The sequence below is a fragment of the Dendropsophus ebraccatus genome, chromosome 10, assembly GCF_027789765.1.
Source record: "Dendropsophus ebraccatus isolate aDenEbr1 chromosome 10, aDenEbr1.pat, whole genome shotgun sequence".
NCBI lineage: Eukaryota > Metazoa > Chordata > Amphibia > Anura > Hylidae > Dendropsophus > Dendropsophus ebraccatus.
Window position 1 is genome coordinate 25,312,476 of NC_091463.1, and position 22,527 is coordinate 25,335,002.

General features: G+C 39.3%; 1 protein-coding gene across 1 annotated transcript in view; it reads left to right on the plus strand.

Annotated features, from left to right (window-relative positions):
* TNC (tenascin C) overlaps positions 1-22,527 on the plus strand; it is an 86,695-nt gene that overhangs the window by 62,513 nt on the left and 1,655 nt on the right. The window contains exons 15-22 of the mRNA XM_069942969.1: positions 999-1,142; positions 2,195-2,314; positions 2,420-2,563; positions 3,916-4,046; positions 11,072-11,204; positions 15,437-15,588; positions 18,921-19,017; positions 21,215-21,379. Coding sequence (XP_069799070.1) covers positions 999-1,142; positions 2,195-2,314; positions 2,420-2,563; positions 3,916-4,046; positions 11,072-11,204; positions 15,437-15,588; positions 18,921-19,017; positions 21,215-21,379 — 1,086 coding nt within the window. The remainder of the gene's footprint in view (positions 1-998; positions 1,143-2,194; positions 2,315-2,419; positions 2,564-3,915; positions 4,047-11,071; positions 11,205-15,436; positions 15,589-18,920; positions 19,018-21,214; positions 21,380-22,527) is intronic.

Below are 22,527 nucleotides of genomic sequence, written 5' to 3' on the forward strand. Positions count from 1 at the left end.
AAAGGAATGCATCACAATTTAGCACAACATACTTTCCTAAATTAAGACAACGAAGAGGCAGTGCATAGAGAAGATATGTTTCTAAGAGATCAGATATTAGTTGGGCAATATGTGTTAGCATTTTTGTTGTTCTCCACTGTCAAAACTTTGAAAATACAATTTTCATTAGATCAATGAGTGACACCAATGGTGCCCAATGCAATCTATTGATTAATGACATCCATTGGATTTCCATCAAGGTGCCTGTTACCTTTCTAGACAATAGAGTATTGCATGCTACATTAGTTTGACCTCCAATTGATGGAATCTTTAACAGATGCCATCAGAACCTCAACACATAACTCTATTATATAGCTTGTGCCATGTTGATAAAGTTGTTGCCCTTTTTGGTCTGCCTGGTCTAGTTTAATACTGTCTAAATTAAAGGCAGTAATAGTAAATCTTCCCCATTATTGCTTAATCCATAGCTTGTAATTCAATTATCTGTACTGACCTCATGTCATCTATGGAATTGGTCTAGTTCTCCCTATTAAAAGGCTGTCAGACCAATTTTGAATGTGTAGATCTGGCTAGTTTGGGCTCAAAAAAATAAAAACAAATAATTTGTACTCCCCTGTCACTATCTCTTCTTCGGATGGTACCTGGTCCCACTCCTTATCACTTCTTGGTTTTTGCTTTGACACGAGGATGTGCTCACTCTGCTCATTCCTTCTACCAAGATGTCACCAGGAAGTGGTAAGCAGTGGGGACCAAGCACCATTGGGAAGCAGGACGTGAGTGCACATTTGTATTAACCCTGACTGGCCACATTAACACATAAAGACCCCTTTAAAAGAATGAAACCTGAAATTGCCGCTCACATTTGATAAACACCTTTACAATTCAGTCTCGAGTTATTATAGGTCAAGTATCTCTGCTTTTTCTCCTATCTGTGATGCATTTCCAGTTACTTCTAATGTTAATGTATCTATTTTCCTAAATATTCATTCATTTTCCAGGTGCCAGTAACACAGTGGATGTGGACGGTTCTAGAACCCAGACTACACTAGTTAACCTCCTGCCGGGTGTTCAGTACCGCGTAATTCTCGTATCTGTGAGAGGCAGCGAAGAAAGCGCACCCGCCTCCGATACCCTGACAACAGGTATGTATGCTGCTGTATAGTGCTCATAAACTGTATTTATAATTATTTAAATGGTACTTATACTTTTGAACCCTCAAAAAGGCAGCCATATGACACTCAGCAGGTTCTGTTAATTTTTAATAATTAGAAATGGGCCTGTTAGTGTTGAGCGGACTTGCCAAACTTTATAAGTTTGACAATGCTTTTCGAACCCAAAGGCTCAGCATCTGAATGCTGTCATCTGGAGAAGTTCGATGCTGCCCCAGGGAGTCCTGGAAAACTTGGTGCATTTGGAGTGTTACTGTCATTTAGAATAACTTTTCACATATCATCAGACATGTCAAAAGCTACTGAGCCCACCATGTGTCAATTCTGAGACCCCCTGTGATCCCAAGATATATCTGAAGGTTGTGGTTGGCAGTGTACTCCACTTCATAGACTATAATGAAGGAAAGATGTGCATTGCCACCCCCCCCCCCCCCCCAGTTGTATCTTGGGAATGCAGAGAGTCTCAGGAGTGAGATCCAATCCAATCCGTAATTTTTGACATGTCTAATGACGTGTTAGAAGTTACTACAAATGACAGTAATGCTTTAAAGGGACAAGACGGCGTCAGAATCTTTATATATATATATATATATATATATATATATATATATATATATATTGCTGCCCTGTTGTAAAACATAATAAACCAAGTTTCTATAATCCTGGCGTCCTCGTAAGCTGCATGAAATGTTTTGATATCATTTTAATAATATAGAGTCGCGAAGATATAGGGAGTGCTGTCTTAAGTTTGCCCAAATTCCATTGTTCCTTAGTAGCACAACGTAATTATTTGGCTATATTCCAACCGTCTTTTTGGACGGCCGTCATTATGAAGCGAAAATACAGCTGTATACATAATACGGCCGTATCTTTGCTTGAAAATGCATACATAATACAAAATGACATACCTAATAAAAAAAAAAAAAAACTGACTAAAAATGTCACTTAAATGTGAATTTTAAATTTCATACTATTAAAAAAGATTGCGTGAAGGAGTTCTAAGACCAACTCTCTTTACGTTCCAGCTCTCGACAGTCCATCAGGTCTAAGAGCCATTAATGTCACCGATTCTGAAGCTCTGGCACTGTGGAAACCATCTTTGGCATCTGTAGATAATTATGTTATCTCCTACTCCGCAAAGAATGGTAAGGACCCTTCATTTCCTTGCTAAAGTTCCAGTTTTTGCCTAATTATTATTCCATTATACTAAAATTGTGATATGTCTTGAAATGTCTCCTTTTTTGCCTTAGCTCCAGCCGTAGAGGTTACAGTCTCAGGCAACACTGTAGAGAATGATATCATTGGGCTTCAGCCAGCTACTGAATATATATTAAAAATCTATGCTGTTAGAGGACCACTTAGAAGTCGGGAAATCTCCACTATATTCACTACAGGTAGAGTAAAGTTGCAATTACTTGCATATGAATGTTCTCTCCACAAGCCGTAATGTCTATGTTTACAGCAAATCTCTCCCACGTTAATTTCGGTATTGAATGCATCTGTCCTGAGAATCAGCAAGTAATAATATAAATGCTAATGCTAGGTGTTCCAATGGTCTCTGCCCGCCATCAATGTTCCTTGTAGATGAAAAGGATTATCTATTGTCTAAAAGCAGATGCGGGCTTATACTTGTCATGTAGCTCTTGACACCACGGCTGAGCTCAAGAGCCGTTTTCACGTAAAAATTTTGATGTATGAAACCAGGTGTCAGGAACAAAGGTCTGAAGACGCGAAGGTAAAAAATAATATTATCACAGTTTGACAGATGGAAGTGGGGAAACCTACAATTCTTTTCTTTCGGAGTAAAATGTTTAGCTTGGTGATCTATGATGTTTGCTGAGATATATATAATTATTAGGAGCTGTCAGATGAAAAGCCATTTAAAAATGGAAAAGATACATAATGTAGCCGGAAAAGTTTATTGAATGAACGGAAAAATATTTTTTTTTTCTTCCCCTAAAACAACAGGTAAATAGCTGCTCTGTGTGGGTGGTGACTAGAGACAAGCAAATTGGTTTGAAACTAGTGGGATTTCGTATTAATATTGCAAAAAATTGGATCTATTAGAATATTAACTTTTTATGATTCGTTTTGGATTTGTTTAGTTCCTGAGTAGTCTAGAGATAAGCTGTAATGCTGTATGTATCACAGCTTCTACTTATAACATTGGCTGGATTGGGCGTTCTGTACCTGGCCCAGCTACTTAGGGTACTATACAGGAGCAGGGACATCTGCCTTTGACCGGAGTCCCTGCTCCTGTACGTACTTTGCAATTGTGGATGTGATTGTAAGATTTGCCAAATAAGGCTAATGTTGACTGTCCAAAGAATTGGAGAACAGGAGGATTGCACCCAAAGGGAGCGCCATCTATGAACTACATGACATGGGGGTGGCCCCGCTGGAACTGATTGATAAATAGGGAATGATCTTTCAATCAAGACTGGTAGGATGAGGAGAAAAGTGTTGGAGACTGCCTTGATGACGTGTGGTTTGGGCAGTAGGAATGCAATGACAGATTCCCTTTAAAATGTGAATTGAGATGAGCGTTTTGGAAGTGGAGAACAAAAAAATGTGATGACTTTCTATATTCATTTATTAAATTATAATAATGGTAATATTAATAAAACAAAATAATAAAAAAAAATAGTAAAAAGTAAATTTAGATTTGTTTTTTTTTGGTTTTTTTTTACTGCTCAGTATATTTAGTACAGGGAATTTTTATTACTGGTATCTTTATTTGTTACAGGTTTAGATGGTCCTAGAGATTTGGCAGCTAGTGAAATTCAGTCCGAATCTGCTCTGATTACATGGAGGCCACCAAGATCCATCATCACAGGTTTCTTGCTCATCTATGAGTCTGTGGATGGAACAGTCAAGGTAATAACAATTTTCTGTATACACTATTACCATTATATTTATTATAGGTAAGCTCCTGGGACTCCGGGGTCAGGTTCACCATGGTGATGCACATTTTTTGTTAGCCCCTCAGACTCTTAAAAGGGTTTTCTCATGAGGTTTTTAGACCATGTGGTTACCATATCTTATGGCTATAGCTAGAGATGGGTGAAGCTAAATTCACATAAAAAAAATATCAAAAACTTGATGTGTTGACAAAGTGAATTTTTGCTACCTTTGTTAAAATTCACACACACAAAAAAAAGTAAAAAAGGTTTATTTACCTGTCTGCGCTCCCATGTCTTCATCTGCCTCCAGCCCGCTCAGGCAATCCCTGCCTGAGGGACAGCCACTGTGGCCAGTGACTGGCTGAGTGGGCTGTCAATCTCAAGACAAGAGTGACAGCCTGCTCAGCCAATCACTGATCGCCATGCTGTCCATTCTCAGTCAGTCATTGGCTGAACAGAGAGTGACAGTTCACTCAGCCAATTACTGACTGAGAAGGGACAGCACAGCTGCCAGTGATTGGCTTAACTGAATGTCTTGTAACTCAAGAGTGACAGCATGCTGAGCCAATCTCTGACCGCAGCTCTGTCCTACAGTCAGTGATTGTCTCAGCGGGCTGGAGGTGGCTGAAGACATGGAAGAGGACACCAGGGGAACATGGACAGGTATGAATAGATTTGTTAAGTTTGGTTAGCAAAGTTTTTGCGAACATCATGAACCAAATTTTTAAATGATTCCTTCACCTCTAGCTATAACCCTTTATAAAATAATATATTGTACTTGATATAATAACACTGAATTATTTTCTACTCTCCAAAGGTATACCCCTCCGATGTTTTTATTTTATGGTGCCTATGGAGGTGTACATAGTAAGCAGGACAATAGGAGTTTACACTAATCCGTAAATAGCTTTTGGAGTAAGAAGGTTAATCTGTTATCTGAGGAGGCGTCTTCTGACAGCAGTTTACCTGATAAATCACTTAAGATCACAAAGCCCAAAGAGCTTCACATAAATTCTATAGCCTTTATATATTGTTTTCAGAACAAAGAAATCAATTATGTGAATCATTCTACCATTTATACTGTATATAGAATTAGTCTTCTACAAAGGTACTTCTTTGTTTGGGGAGCTTAAAAAAGTAGTCCCAGCTCAAATTGGTATCCCAAATTGGCAAGATTGTCTCCGGAATGAATAGCGAACCACACGTAAGCAGCCAGCTCTCCTTATGGAGTTACAGAGTTACATAGTTAATACGGTTGAAAAAAGACACATGTCCATCAAGTTCAACCAAGGAGGAGTTGATGAACACTTCCAAGTTAAGCTCTTGGAAATGTTTGGTGGCTGCATAAAGAACAAAGCACTGGACATACAAGTGGTCTATCTTATTCTTTATCCTATGTACAGAACTATACAACTAAATTACCAGGGTGCAGGCAAGCTCTGTGAGATAAAGTTGTTAACTGATGACTGTCTCCAATAATGCTTGCCATACACATTAATGTTCATGTTAATTAATGTTAATGCTAACAATTTATGTTGGCTGAATCCATTGTTTTCGGCAGTACGGGTCGACCACCCAATGCTCCTGAAAGCAGCTGTTGGAGGAAATGTCCCATCTTTTTGGCTCTTAGGAGAGCTAAGCCTTGGTCAGAGCTGCCGGCCAGTGGCTTACCCAAGGCATGTGTGTATGTATGAGAGGGTCAGTAGAGATAACTGTTTGGCAATAGGCATTTGGCTGACAGCTATTTAATGTCTACGGGTCGATCAATCATCAAGAATTTAAAGTTTATAAAGCAGTTCTAGTAGAAACTATAATTCTCCTTGATAGGTAATGTAATGTAATAAACAAAACATTTTAAAGTAGTTTATATTTGTACATAAACAATAAAGTGGAGTAAATTGGTTTTAGAGTCAATGTAGGTTTTGACCTCAAACTTGCTGAACGATCGAGTTCAGTCAAATCCGAACCCTCGGCATTTGTCCCCGGTGGCTGGATAAGGTGGAAAACCATAAGCCATAGGCTATATCCATGTTTTCTCGGACTTCCTAGGGCTGCATCCAACTTCTCCAGCCACGAGAAGCCAAATGACATGTGTTTGGATTTGGCTGAACCCAAAAAGTTTGGCAGGTTTGCCCGACACTAATAATTAGCTCTAGTAGAATTTTTCTTGTTTTGCAGCATTAAGAAGATATCTTAGGCTCTTGTGACCCTAACCAATGAAATGGCATCTGTTCAAGTAGTGAAAGTCAATGGGTCCTTCTAAGGAAAGGACATAGAGTCCCAATGCAAACATCAAAATGGGTTAAATGACTATTTACTTGCCTAACAACCACAGATTTTACTATGACCTTTGGGGCAGCTTGGCACAGTATTGTTTGTGCACATGCTAGGATGTATGGAGTGGAATTCCCTCTTTGGTTTTTGCTTTATACTAAAATATCTAATACAACCAACCTGACCTGGGCCCCTTTGTATAATGGCCCCTTGACTCTTGGTCCTTCCCTTAGTATATTTCTCTACCGTCATATTAATATATAGTCATTTTGTGTTTTCATCCCTTCAATGCTTGGTTTTCTATTTGCATATTGTATTTATGACATCTTAGGATGTGAATATAGCAAATATAATAAGTAAACATATAACTATAGAATAAAGTCTAATACAAGGCGAAGGCAAAAAAAATAAAATAAAAATGCAGCTAGTTGTATAGCAATGTGCTTGAGGCCACAAAACCAGAAATAAATATAACTATGTTTAACAAGAAAGGACAAGTAAAATTCTTTGAATATGCTAATTTCCAAGTGTTAACATGCTGATGTCTACAGTGATAACAGAGGGATTCAATATTCTATAAAAGAGATGAAACCTGACTGTCCGAAATTCCTTTAAAATGGATTAGTTCAAAACCAAATCTTTTGTGATCACTTTTGTATTTGTTTTGCCTCGACCCATCTGGCCAGTGTACTGTATAGAAGCAGGGACACCAATCAAAGGCAGAAGTCCCTGCTCCTTTAAATACCATGTGTGGTCAATCATAGGGCTATTAGGTCACTTCCAAATCTGAATCAGGATCCATTACACATCGGGAAAAATATCGGACAGGTTTGCTGAATATATTTACTAGTCCTCAATTTTGTTGCGGAAGTTTCGTTGACTGTCCAAATTATTTAAATAATCCGCGGATATTATTACATCTTGTTTATTCTCACAAGCCTAAAACTTTTACCAGATGATAAATGGTAAAGGGTGATAAACATATGGGCAGATAATTCCTGAAAAATAATAGATAGATAGATAGATAGATAGATAGATAGATAGATAGATAGATAGATAGATACTGTGATTAGCAAACTAAAATTGTACTAAAGTGTCGTCTCTGGAAAGCTAGATGAAATGCGTTTGCACTTCTTACACAAGTATCATAACACAGCACTTCAACTATATTAGAACCATAATTTGGAAGGTTAATATGCAAAACATTTTAATTACAAAGTAATTTGGCTATCATTATGAGTCAGAGCTCGGAAAGTTATTCGCCTTTTGCCCTTCCTTTTTCATTAGAAATGATCTTCTAGCTTTACAGGGTTTCATAACCCACGGATACAAAATATACTGTGTATCATGGGAAGTTCAAGCTGTAAATTGACTATAAATGTTAGACACATTATAAAGAAGATAGATTGAGCGCTATCAATAGATATGTATCATACCTGGGTATGTGTGTAAGGTTTCTCCTTGTGGAGACCACTAGACATGAGAGCAACTGGAGCTTGCTTAAGTCTGATTGGTTGGCATTTGAATACTGGTGTCTGAAGAAGTTGGATGCAGCCCTAGGGAGTTTGGGGAAACATAGATACAGCCTACATACCTGTACCCATGTTTTCTAGGACTTTCTAGGGTTGCCTCCAATTTCTTCAGCCACTGGTATTCAATTGCCAAATGATCGGATTTGAGCATGCTCGAGTTGCACTCATCTCTAGAGATCACCAACTAGCATAGGAAGTTGTAAAGGCCTGAAATGTTCCCTGGGAAAACTGGAAGTAGCTAAAACCCATAAAAAAGCCTTAAAAATTAATCAGGTGTCATCAGCCAAACCAGAACATGCACCAAAAGTAGGAGGACCCATCTGTAGAGAGATATTTCAGTGGTTCTTGCTCCTTGTCAGTATGCAGGGTACTGGTTGCCTGGGCGAGAGGTCTTTGACATGGGTTTGAGGGGGTAATGTTTCTCCTTGGGAAGACTAGTGCTAGTATAAGAAGTCCTACAGGACTGGCAATTCTCCCTAAGAAAAAAAATAATCTCTCTTGAGCAAATAGCTGGTCAACACTTCCTTCCTCAAATCCTTCTTAGTTGTTTAGGTGACCCTCAAATGGGTCGGCTTGTATAAGACTAAATAAAAACTAAGCACCCCTCTTCAAGAAGCATTACCACCTCTGACCATAAGCTGTATCTAATAGTAGAACTCATTGTCAGGGTGCATTCACACCACAATTGTGCCATCTGAGGCATAGATATATTGGCTTTCTGTCTAAACCAAGTATCATCTTATCAATGTACCAGTGGCATACACCCCATTTACTTTTGGAAATAGTCATATTTTCTAATCAATGTAGAGGAAGGCCTCACTTTCTATTTAGTGATACTCACCTGATATACCTACCCCCTCAGCCTTAAGAAGAATGATTGAAATTCTATGTGTGCTTTTTACCACCGAATTAAAGGGCGGCCATGATTTTCTACTAACTCCTGGAATGAATTTAACAGCAAGTTCCATTGCAAATAACCATTGAGAGAAATCCACATCTATTCAAAGTTAGAGGGGGAAAAAATGAGCGCCCTTTGCAAAGATTTATGTGTTAATGATTTCCATACAAGCCACTGGTGGCGTCTCGAAAGTGCCTTACCAGATATTACAAGTCTCCTATTACTAACAGCATGAAAGTTGATATTTTACTTTGCTTCCTATTAATGGGAGATGACATATGGTAAACATGTGCAACAATTAAACCAGTTAACCTAGCTGTGTGGGCTTAATGGGTTTACAAATTACTTCTGACAACCTTCCAAAGAAAAGAAACCATATCAGGGCTAACCACATAAATGGCGTATTACATGAATTAACATCTGAGCATTCCCGGCTGAAAATTATATTTGTTACATTTGCAATTTATAGTTTATAGTCAGCGTTAATGACGCCTTAATCCCTCAATGATCACCGATACGCCTTTACATAGCAGGGCTGGAATAGCTTGGCATGGGTGTCTAGTGTTGGGTATCTTGTCTATCACTTCACAGCCAGGCTCCCTTATCCTACCAAGCAAGAATGGTAGTAGTCTAACCTCTTAGATGCAACATGTTAGAAGTTTCTCTTGAGTTGCCCTCTCACCAGGTGCCAATGGATTTCCATAGCAGCCAGGGCACTGTTAAGATCCCTAGGTCTGCCATGTCAGTGTACTTACTTGGCCTTTAAGAAGGCATGGCCAAGTAGATTACCTGTCAGCCTTAAACTGACAGGCATAATACAATGCATAACAATACGGATATAATATTACCGCTTTATAAAGCTTTGGTGCGGCCTCATCTGGAGTATGCCTTCCAGTTTTGGAACCCGACTCATAAAAAGGATGTTCTAGAGCTGGAGAGGGTACAAAGACGGGCAACTAAACTAATAAGGGGAATGGAGCATCTTAGTTATGAGGAGAGATTAAAAGAATTAAATTTGTTTAGTCTGGAGAAGAGACATTTAAGGGGAGATATGATTAACTTATTTAAATATATAAATGGCCCCTACAAGAAATATGGGGAAAAGATGTTCCAGGTAAAACCCCCTCAAAGGACAAGAGGGCACTGCCTCCGCCTGGAGAAAAAAAGGTTCAATCTCCGGAGGCGACAAGCCTTCTTTACCATGAGAACTGTGAATCTGTGGAACAGTCTACCACAGCATCTGGTCACAGCAAAAACAGTAGAGGGCTTCAAAACAGGGCTAGACAAGTTCTTAGAGCAAAATAATATAAATGCATATGTATAAAACCTATCACCCCTCCCCCTTCCCTGTATCCATCCCCTCCTTGGTTGAACTTGATGGACATGTGTCTTTTTTCAACCATATTAACTATGTGACTATGTAACTGTAGTGTATTGTAATATATCAGAGACCTGGAGATTGAATGTGATGTTCTCCTATAAAAGAAACAGAATAGAAAAAAATTAGTCGGCAATGCTGAAAGGCAGCCAGGAAATACTGGACCTTATGCAGGAGTATCTGAATGGTGTGATCAACTACAAGAGTAAAAATATGAAATACTATAAACAGATAAAAAGGTCAAAGCTCACCAGTCCAAATCTCATTTATTTTCATTAACACCCCCCCCCCCCAAAATAAATAAATAAAACACCCTATACAGAGTGAATACAAGTTAGTCAATGAACTATATGAAATCTAAAATAGCTGCAGTACAACTTGTCCTACAAAAAACAAGCTCTTAGGAATTTTTCCCCTTGGTATGGGGTGATTGGCTTATGCCTTATAGAGGTTTTCTTGCCCTCTTCTGGATAAACATAGTGGGATTATAGGTTATTTATTGGTTATTTATAGGAGCTTAATGAACTCTTATTTTTTGTAACCTTATTTACTATAAAATTATAATAAATGTAGATATAAGTCAATGGGAAAGTTACTATTCTTGGTCTATGATGATGGGAAAAAGAAAAAAAAGTACTCGGTCATCAAGGCCCAGAAATCATCCCCGGTCTAAAAATATATTATGTCAGCACAGTGTTTTGTGTGACTTGATAACATGGTAGTTACATGGCTGTTGTATTAGAATGAATGGGTGATGGTGGGCCGATGAATCATGGTGGGCTGCTGTTTTCCTACCTATGCTTTGATAAGAAAGAACTAATCATGGTTTTTGTACTCATAATACCATGGGTCTAGTAAGAAGCATGTTGGCCCTGCTTAGTCTATTTTCTATTATACTTTTTTTTCTCTTGTAATAGGAAGTAGCTTTGGGACCAGATGCCACCTCTTACAGATTGCTCGACCTCAGCCCCTCTTCTCAGTATACAGTAAGACTTCAGGCATTGAATGGAAACATCAAGAGCAAATTCATCCAAACTATATTTACAACAAGTAAGGATATTAGTGTTTGATATTCCTTTCATTCTTTTACATTGATGCAATGTCATAGTTCACGTACTGTATATGACTGTTTTCATATGGTAGGAGTCTGTGTAATATCACCCATAATATAAGTCCAGTTGTACTCTTAGATTCAAGAAAGACATGGTGTCATGCTCCATTGCATGATGTATTCATGATGTATTCTCAACAAGCTTTGCCATGTGTATAGTCCTGTGTGCAATGCTATAACATATAACATCTGGATAACACTGGATAAATATATTAAACTAAAATCAGCTCTGTATCTTTCTGGAACACAGGCATATGGTTGCAGCTCTCTGTATTGGCAACTCCTCAGCTATGTTTGACACCTCTATCAGTACCCTGATTGAATGCTAGAGCTGTCAATCATAGATTAAAGAAAGGGCAAAAGGCAACAATACAGGAAGCTGCATGCCCTAAAAGGGAATCTGTCACTAGGTTTATTCTGCCTTAAATGAGGGCAGCATGAATTAGTGACAGAAACGCTAAACAGATTAGTGTATTACTTACATCTTTCTGTTCAGCCGTTCTTCTAATATGCAGGAGAGTAGGATTCTTATCACACCCCTCCCCCGCCCTCCAGCTGCTGATTGACAGCTGACTGCCTATACACAGCCTGGATAGATAACTGCCAATCAGCAAATGGTGGGCGGAGTTTTCTGCTTCTCATGAATATCCAGGACTACTGGTCTCATGAACATAATGGAGAGGACTACTTATTGTCCATGTTATTGAGGAGGATATCTCTGGATCAGCTGCCCAGAACAGTGTAAGTGATACATCATTCTGTTCAGCTTCTCTGTCACTAGTTTATGCTACCCTTATAGATGACAGCATAAACCTACTGACAGAGTCTCTTTAACCAGAAATGCTTGCCATATGGGCACTTGTTGTGGCAGCACCTGGGTCCTTAGATAGTATAAACTTTTCACATGTTGTTAAGAATGTGCAGTTATAGCAACTGTGAATTATAGCTAGAGGAAGTATGCAGCCATGTGCCTCACTGCCCAGCTGGCCACCCAATGTGACCAGTAGTAGGAGCCAGGCTCCATTCTAAGTCTAAAGAAACTCTTGCTATCAGTTAGATTGGGCATCCACACTTTAACCAATTTTCTTGGTCATGAAAGTTGCAAAAGAGGAGGTATTGTTATGCCCCTTCTGTATAGGGGGGTCTAAATCAAAACTGCTTACGGATTCCTTTTTTTGTTGTTCTTTTCATGTATTATGGAAACATCCATTCTTGTAGATTTTAACTATTGAACCTTCTTTGTATTTATTTTATTCACCTTACATACAACGCTTGCCTGAGGCCACCAACAAGATCCCAGCTTTAATTTTTCAGAAGCCCTTAGGAAAATGAAAGCACTAACCTACCCTGCTTTTTCTTAGTATCAGAACTGATTCATCCCCCTCCCCAATGTGTCTGGCAACACTGGCATGGACAATATCATAACCAAGTGACTACCATACCTACCCACTTTTACGACAGTCTTACCGATGGATAATATTTACAAAATAAATAATTTTTCCCACCCTCCCATAGTGGTTCCTTATGATTTAGCCGTATGTCTACCTTCTTGTTGGTATAGCAATGCATGAGATAAGTCTTCTGACAATGTGTTTGATTCTGAGATATCAGAAGGAGACCGATAATGCATTTCCATCATAAAGGTAGACAAAGCCGATCAATATAATAAGCAGAGCTGAATTATTTGCAGTAACACTTTAAAAGCATTAAAAAAAAAAAAAGTTGTGCTGACAGAAACCTGCTACAAGTGTTTTTTTTCCAGCTTCCAGTTCTTTAAATGTCAAGGCTGCATTAAAAGCTTTCCACGTCCCCTCCAAGCAGAAAATTAAATGTTATTTCTAGGGGAAAATGTGCACTTCAATGACAGTTGTGATTTACCAATCATTTGCAGGTAGACTCTATTTTATAAATGCATATTTAAGACGTCCTGAGCTATTTGCTTATCGTATCGGGAAAATGAAATGCTTTTTGGCGCATCAGGTCTTGCTCTTGTAAATGGTTACATACACAACTGGCTAAAATATATACAATGTTCTAGAACTTTGTACGGCCTGACCTAAACGTGACCTAAGGGTCTCGAGATATTGAATGGAAAGTCATTCATATTTGAAGAGAAACATGTGCTTGGAAGGACTCGAGTATAGAGAGCGAAGCCAGACTAGTAAGTGCTGGGAGCGAGGGACGCACTACAAAGACTTGAAGACTAGACAAAGAATTTGTTTTGGGCTACTTACCTCGCCTTGGCTGGCTTTCAAATGAACAGGATGTGCTCCCAGTGCTGGGGTGAAATCTAAAGCAGACGCGTTTCTAATCCCGAATGGGAACAACCTAAGTTTTCAAGCCATTCTGATAGAAAAAAAAAAAAAGAAAAAAAAAGTATTGGCTAAAGGCAGAGGACGGGACTAACACATAGAGATGTTATGCAAGCAGCAGGCATTGGAATAATGTTTTATTCCCTATAGCACATTATTATTATTATTGGCTTCCTTTGTGTTTGCGGTTATACACAGAAGCCGCAGACTCTTTATTCTTCCTGTTCTTAAACCCAGGGCTTTACAGTCATCGTATTTATAGAAACATCATATCTGTCATGTTAGAACTGGAATCCATTTTCTGGTTTTCCATCGCATTCATATTAGATTTTCTTAGACTCTGAATGAGATGTCTGTGCCAGAGAACAGAGAGGATTTATAGGATATATTATGATCAGAATGCCTAATCCTTACTAATACCAGTCCTTGGGGAGAAATGTATTTTTATTGGATATATACATGGCATAGAAGTCACTGAATATGGATTTTTTTCAGCGGGTCAGTTGTGACAGTAATAGAAATATATTGGGCTTCATGGATGGAAACTGATGGAGCGTAGCGGATTCTCATAGCCGAGGTTTTAGCTGTCATGCTTTCCTGGGATTGGGATGGGTGCTAGGGGCAAATGCTACACTTTTTATCAGTATATGTTTTTATACATGAGGCTATTTAAATTGAAAATTTTAAAGATGTTATAAAATATACGTATCAATAAATAGCCTAACAAATGGCCTAACTTGCCATAGGGATAGACCTTGTAAGTCCTATGGGGCCTATAGTGGGAAAGCCAAACCAATGGACTGTTTCCCCTGCCTCTCAACACAACCATATTATTCGCCTATACATCTGTAACAGATTTATCTGTCAAGATATGTTAAAAAAAAATATTGACAGGAAGTAACTTGGTAGGGGGTCCCAGCTTAGAATGGGACCATTTTTGCTTCGAAGACCCATGATTTCTGTGTACAATTCTTTGAGTAGGTGGTCAGGGGTTAGAGTAGAAAGGTCAGGGAGTTTAGAACATTCCAGTAAGGCAGATTCAGCATTGGATGTGGTGCACAATGGACACCAACAGAGTCGAATTGTCCACTGGTTTTCCGGCTGGGGTCAACTATTTTTCTAGATTTTAACAAAGGACAAAAACAATATTATTGACTTCATTTTGAACAGATTCTGCAACTGAGGACCTGAACACAGCATCTGATGCAGATGTGAACCTAGCCTAAATGTTTCTGTTTAAGTAGGGGCATATTACTATGATCAGCGGTAATCAACCCCTTAGATGCCCACTGGCCCCACAACCTATCACTGTCATTCCTACACAGGGCTGCTCCTGTCCTGCTGACTTTGCAGGGAACTGCACATGGCCACGTTTACTTTAATAGAGATGCAATTCCCCTGCGGAAAGTCACATCATAGATATGAAATATTTTTTTAACTATTATGTTGGGTTATCACTGTAAACTCACTGCCATGTCTAACCAACAAAGGTGTCAGACATGGCATGTCAGCCCATGATTAGTGTTGAGTGGACTTACCTAACAGTTAGAAGAGTTCAGGTTTGGAGAACGATGCCGAACCTGAAAGCTCCACATTTGACTTCTGGTGGCTGAAGGTGTTGAATTCCTCCGTAGGACTGCCAGGGAAATATGGATACCACCGTGTATCCATTTTTTCCCGGACGCCCTAGGGCGACATTCACCTTCTTCAGCTGCCGAACGTTCGGATTAGGAGAAAGTTGCAGAGCCCGAACAGGTCAGCAAGTCTGTTCAACACTTTGTTATAACAAACTGTTGGATCATCCAATGTATGGACCAACCAAAGTTACTAATCAGTTTTTTTTTATTGTTTCTATTTAGCTGGACTCCTCTATCCATTCCCTAGAGACTGTTCTCAAGCCATTCTAAACGGAGAGACAGAATCAGGAATGTACACAATTTATGTAAACGGTGACCAGTCACAACCTATGGAAGTATTCTGTGACATGGAGGCGGATGGAGGCGGATGGATTGTAAGTATCAAATATCACTGAAATCTAATGTAGACTGATGTATAAAGCCATGTATGCTACATGCTCTGAACAACTCTGAACAAAATTATTGAAACTGATCCATATAGATTTTGATCATTTTTTTACTGCCATAATGGCAAAGTATAAAGATTATTTAAAGAATAATAACAATCTTACAAACCTCTCTATCGAATTGGAAATGGTAAAATCTTCGACAAGGGTGTATTAAAAGATATAAAATTGACATGCAGTTTTAGTATAAGGCTATGTTCACACTACAAAGGAGGCCTTTGCTAAGATCATTCCGGATGATCTTTCTGGCCGTAGTGTTCTGATGCGGGCGCATCACCGCGCGCCCGTATCAGAACTTCCCATAGTGCACAATGAAGCAAGCGGCCGCAGCCGCTCACTTTATTGTGTGAACTGACAGGGTTTACTACGGCCGCAATTCACTGAATTGCGGCCGCAGAAAACTGACATGTCAGTTCTTTGCGGCGCCGCACAGGATCCCAGATGGAGCGTATACGATGTGTATACACTCCGGATGGGATCCCATAGAACTATTTCCACAACGTGCAAATTACGGCCGTTGTGAACATGTTTTCCTTATTGAAAGAGGATTGCTGTGTCTTCTTTAATGTTTACAAGGTAGAGACCCATACATTTCCAAGTGTCTCTGCCTGGTGCCATGACAGCTAGTATCACAGCTTTGACACTATTTCCCTACCTCCAATAGAAGATAATTTTAGTTACAGAAACTGGGTACCCATCCCTTCCTCCCTTCCCTCCTTCCTTCCTTCTTCATCCTCCTTCCACCCCTTCCTCCTTCTTTTTTTCTTCTCCCTTCCTCCTTTCCTTCCTTACCCTCCATTCCTTCTTTCTCCCCCCTCCCCTTCCCTTTCCTAACATCCTTCCTTCTTTCTTTCCTTCCTGACACTGACACCCTCCTTACTTCTTTCCTCCCTGCCTGCCACTCTCTTTCATTTGTTTTCCCCTCCCTGCCACTTTCTTTTTTTTATATATAACAGGAATATAAATTACAGATGACTAGCGATCCCTCATCAGCACACAGATCATTTAATACATAATGAATTCTTGTTGATCGGTACACAACCTGTCTATATTCTTCATTCTGGAGGCCAATTCTTGCCTAACATTTGGCTTGGACAGATACATCTGCAGATCTCATCTAACAATCATAAATGGCAGAAGTGCAAAAACCTCAAACACATATATAAATAAAGCAATAATAATATCTATGAATAATATAAAGCAAATTATTCAATATAGTTTCCAAGTAAATGGCAATTAAACATATTTATGAAAAATAAAACTGGAAGCTGAAGCCATAGCATAGAATCGAGAATAATAATGACAATAACATATCATTGAGGGTTTTTCTGTGAGGCACTAGCTGGAGGAACAAAGTTATCAGTAAATCCTGCAGTTGGACTCCTACTGATCCTGGCCTAGAATAAACCATCAATATCTTGGTGCCAGATTTTATTATATTTTAAATTTTTTCACACAATAGGGGAAATTAAAGGAGAAGTCCAGCCTCAGGGTTTTTTTTTTTATGTAAGGGCACAAGGGGAAAACAACAAACAGCACTAACTTACCTCTTCCTACCCCACGATCTACTATCTGATCAGCCCAGGATCACCTGGGCTGCCAACATTATGACCTGGCTGATGGACTGGCCACTCAGCCAATGAGGGACTCGGGCAGGACGCTGCTCCAGGAATTGATTGGCTGAACGGACTGTTCATCAGAGATGGGCATTCTCCTCTGAGTCGTGACGTCATCGCAACTTGGGGGAAAATACCTTCCGTCAAGGGTCCCGTGGCCGGGCAAATGGCGGATTGTAGGCACATGGAAAGGTAAGTTAGTGCCATTTATTGTTTCCCCCCATGCCATGCCCAGCCTATTTTGTTAAAGGAGTCCTATTTGGCTAGGTAAAAAACAGATGAATACTTCGTAGAAAAATAGAAAAATTGTCCCCCTGTGTGCTAAAATATTAATAAGAATTATATATATATATATATATATATATATATATATATATATATATAAAATTAACTAACAAACTAACAAATAACTACAACATACAGTATATAACAAATATACACATATGCACGCCAATTTAGTCTATAGCTTTTTGTAACACCTGTTATAGATACAAAAGGTATTGGGAACATTAGAAAAATGCAGAAAATTTCTAAAGCACTAAAGTGCCCAGATCACATGTAAAACTAAGCCTATAGGATGCATATTATGCATGCCTGTCCTGAAAGGTAGTAAAACCAGCGTGTAAAATTTCACTCAAGTGAAATGAAATAGTGTCTGCAAAAAATTAAGGTTTCTGAACAATAATGAAAAATATTCTCTATATTCAAGCTATATTATATACACATTTACATTATTGTGATTCTGAAAAGCTTATGTATATCCAGAATGTGGTGAGCAGCTGGAAGAGTAAAAAAAAAAAAAAGTAAGAAAAAGCTTCAAAGAATGAAAAACCATAACTAACCCAAGCAGATTAATGTTTATCTCTGACACATCCCAGGGCGAATAGAACCTTAACTCATTCCAGGTGACTTTTTATTACGTCAGGGCACCACAAATTTTTGAGTTTGAATGGAAAAAGAAATAAATTAGGGTAGGTTGGCTACTTCGAACAATGTCTGTTTGTTAAAAGACTCCCCCGACGATCAGTTAATCATATGGTTTCCTACTGCTGGGACCTCCAGCGATCAGTTGTGATCTGTGGAGGAGCCCTGTAGTAACTGTTGAATTCCACTGCAGTGCTGCCTCTAGAAAAACAAAGTGATGGACATTCAACAAAGAGTTTTTCCAGTGAACGATTAAACTATGTATACTGCCTCCCTGTGGCTGTGTGAGCTTCCGATCCTGGCTGTCTTACGCCCCACTACCCCATTTAGCTCTTTGAGTTGGGGGCATCAAGAAAGTAAAATGGAAACACACCCAGAACTAAAAGGTTGTACAGCAGGAGCAGCAGGGAAAGAAAGAGTAAAAAGAGAGTAAACGTATGTACCCGATGAGCCAGAGGAATAGCATTAGGGCCCTGTTACATCAAGCGATTATTGTCTACACTTGGCTGATTACCAGCTGTTCTGGAAGATAATCATTTGGTGTAATGGCACCTGTGAAAAGACCGCCATCAGCCAACATGCACAATCGGCTGATCATGGTCTTCAAACAGGTTGAATATTCCCAATCGAGATAGGGATGGTCTGCTACCTGTCGCTCTTTTCAATGGGCCATCTGCATGTATGTCATAATCCTAACAATTAACTATCGTCTACTTATAGGTGTTTGTGAGAAGAACTGATGGCTCTGAAGATTTTTACAGAAATTGGAGAGCCTACAGCACTGGATTTGGAGATCCCAAAAATGAATTTTTCCTAGGTAAGAAAACCAAATAGTGTATCCAAAGTAAATGATTTCCCATAGGAACCCTGTAGATGTTCATTTAAGGGATAACAGTTTGAAAACCATGACATATATGCAAGAACCTGCTGATAGTTTCCTTTTAAGGGTAGCTTCACACGTACCGTATCGCTGCATTTTTGGTGCGATTTTTACAATCGACTTTTGATTTTCACATGAAAATCATGTGAAAATCAAAATGCGCATGTAAAAATCGCACCAAAAACGCAGCGATAAAAACGCAGCGTTAAATACGCAGTGATACGGTACGTGTGAAGGCACCCCAAAGGTGTATTCCTGGAAAAATAAATTTTTTCCTTATCCACAGGACAGGGGAAAAGTAGGAGATCCCAGGGGGTCTGACCCCTAAACCCCCTGGACATCTCTGTATCGGGCCCAGCTGGCTCTGTTATGGATAGAGCCCGGGGTCGGCACGCAAACCGCAGCTCTATTCATTCCTATGGAGCGATGGTAAGATACAAGTATGCCGGAATTCAGGGATCAGACCCCCCCACGATCTCCTACTTTTCCCCTAGCCTGTGAATAGGGGAAAATACATTTTTCCTGCAATACCCCTTTAACCAAGCACACTCTGTTCTGCCGAGCAGGAAGCACAGATAGGGGGAAATAAATTTACCTCTTTAACCAAGCACCCTCTTGTCTTCCATTAATTTTAATGGGGTTTGTTTCTCAAGTCGAGCTCTTGAGGATTGAAAACTGTTCGACTTGAGTAACAAGCACTCAAGCAATTAAGTGCTTGCTCAACACTAGTCCTTATTTACTACTGCTCAAATCTACAGCGCAGAGTAGTTTAGGATAGAAAGACATTACATTTGGTTCCTGGAGTTCTGGCTTTATATAATAGTACTGAATACAAAATAACAGCTTGGCATGCTATGGATTTTTTTTTTTTACTTGAAATGTGTTATTTTGTTGAATGGTATCAGACAAGCAATCAAATTTAACAACAACAAATTATGTATTGTTGAAAAAAATTATAAAACTGGGAAAAAAACCCAGTCATTATTTTACTGCCATTATCGCACAGAACAATAATAATACCAGATTATCCAGTTAAATGGCCTCATTCTCTTTAAAGTATTAAAAGGCAGCCAATTTACTATCTAAAAACACGAATTACATGCGCTAACACACAGTTAAGAAATCATTAGCAAAGCTCATGGGTTATGAATAATTTCCAATACCAGTAACTCTTTAACAGGCGGACAGAAAAAATATCTTATTGACAAATTAATTTCACATTTCTTTGTCTCCCTATGGTCCCTGTATATTCCTTAATTGGAAAAGATGTGTTTCTAAGGAATAACTGTGCTGCTTACTGGGAGCCAAATGGTTCTGAACAATTCAAATTTGCTCCAAACTAAAAATAAATAAATTTGATCCGTCTAAAAATAAAACTTTTGGGATTCATTTTGGTGCAAATCATCCGTGCCGATAACACCGACAACATAGGGCACCATGGAAAGCACATGCAGGAGCAGGGACTCTTGTCAAAGAAAGGAATCCCTGTTCTTGGAGACTGTGCAGTCCAATCTTGGAAAACCCCATAAATATGGGCCAGTTATTGGCCAAACAGGTAATGGCACGGACCTCATAGACTTCTATTAAGAAGACTGCGTTGCGATCCACCTCCATGCTAGGACATGTCCTATTTTTTCACGGCACAGATCACAGTACAGGTCGCAGCACCGAGCTTCTTCCATACTCTGGAGCTCACTACCCTGACATGCCTCTTGTCCACCATTACAACCTTCAAAACCTAGAAGCCTAAAAGTCTACAACCCATTTTTGTACAATGCCCTGGAACCAAGGGCACTCTACAAATAAGTAATAATCATAAATGGTGGGAGTTAGCGATGACCAAACATCGAGCATGTTTGGGTTCATTGATTTAATTGCCAGTGGTTGAAAAAGTTGATTGCAGCCAATAGGCTGCCTAGAAACCGTGGATGCAACCATAGACCATGCTTTCCGGGACTTCCTAAGGCTGCATCCATCTTCCCCAGCCACCGGTAATCAAATGCTGCACACTCGCGTTTATCTGTAGAGGGAGTGTTTCCATTTCAATGGCAGGTACAGTAAATTGAGGTGACATCTTTAGAGTACAAGTGTTTCCTTGTACAATACATAAAAAGTAAAATATTATCTTTTATAGGTCTGGACAATTTGCACAAAATTACATCCCAGGGACAATATGAGCTGCGTGTTGACCTTAGAGACCAAGGTGAAACTGCTTATGCTGTCTATGACAAATTTGGAGTTGGCGATTCCAGGAGTCGATACAGACTGAAGGTTGATGGTTACTCAGCTGGAACAGCTGGTAGGTGTTTCTCTTATTTACCATTCATGATTCGTTCACATTAGCGCCTAGTTCAGACACAGCAGTAAAGAGGTCTAATTGTATATGTGTGAACCAGATGCCCAAAATGCTGTTTAAAGGGGTACTCCAGCCGAAATCTTTGTCTTTCAAATCAACTGGTTTCAGAAAGTAATATAGATATGTAATTTTATTTTATTTAAATATCTCAAGTCTACCCATACTTATCAGCTGCTGTATGTCCTGCAGGAAATGTTTTCTTTTCAGTCTGACACAGTGCTCTCTGCTGCCTCCTCTGTCCGAAACAGGAACTGTCCACAGCAGCAGCAATTCAGCAATTCCCCATAAAAAAAAACCTCTCCGGCTCTGCACAGTTCCTGTCTCGGACAGAGGAGGCAGCAGAGAGCACTGTGTCAGACTGGAAAAAAAACACTTCCTGCAGGACATACAGCAGCTGATAAGTATGGGAAAACTTGATATTTTTTAAATAGAAGTATATTACAAATCTATATAACTTTCTGAAAAGTTTTGGAAGAAAAAGATTTTCGCTGGACAACCCTTTTAATATACCGACACCATGTTTCAGAGCAGGAGGAGCTCTAAAACATATCACTATTATTACTTTTGTATATAAAGATTCAATTTAACTAAGAATCGATCTTCATCAATGACCGACAATATTCCTTATATAAACATGCATCGTCATGTATAGCTGTCAATCATCACTTAGCAGTGGACCACCCACTGGACTCTTAGGTCCAGAGTCAGCAGGAATAAATTCCTAGTTATACTGAATATCTGTACAAGAGAATAGTGTCTATACGACCTTCTTTAACCTAATGTTGGCAGATCTGACTGCTTGACAGGTCCGCTTGAAAAATGTGCATTTATCCCATTGACGGCTTTGCTAAAAGCTTGTATAATTCCTCTTCACACCCCTGGTCAAAGGTTAAGGGAACCAGATGGACTGGAAGATACCTGTCAAAAATTATTTTGTAGTTAATGGGAATGCTTGACAAAGGTAGGGGGGGGGGGGAATAAAAAAAAACAAACACCTGTGGGAAACAGAGCTTAACTCTCCCAGAATGCAATGCATTCAGCTTAGGTGGACCTAGATATATCTGTCCAAAGTTGAACACCGGTTCATCTAG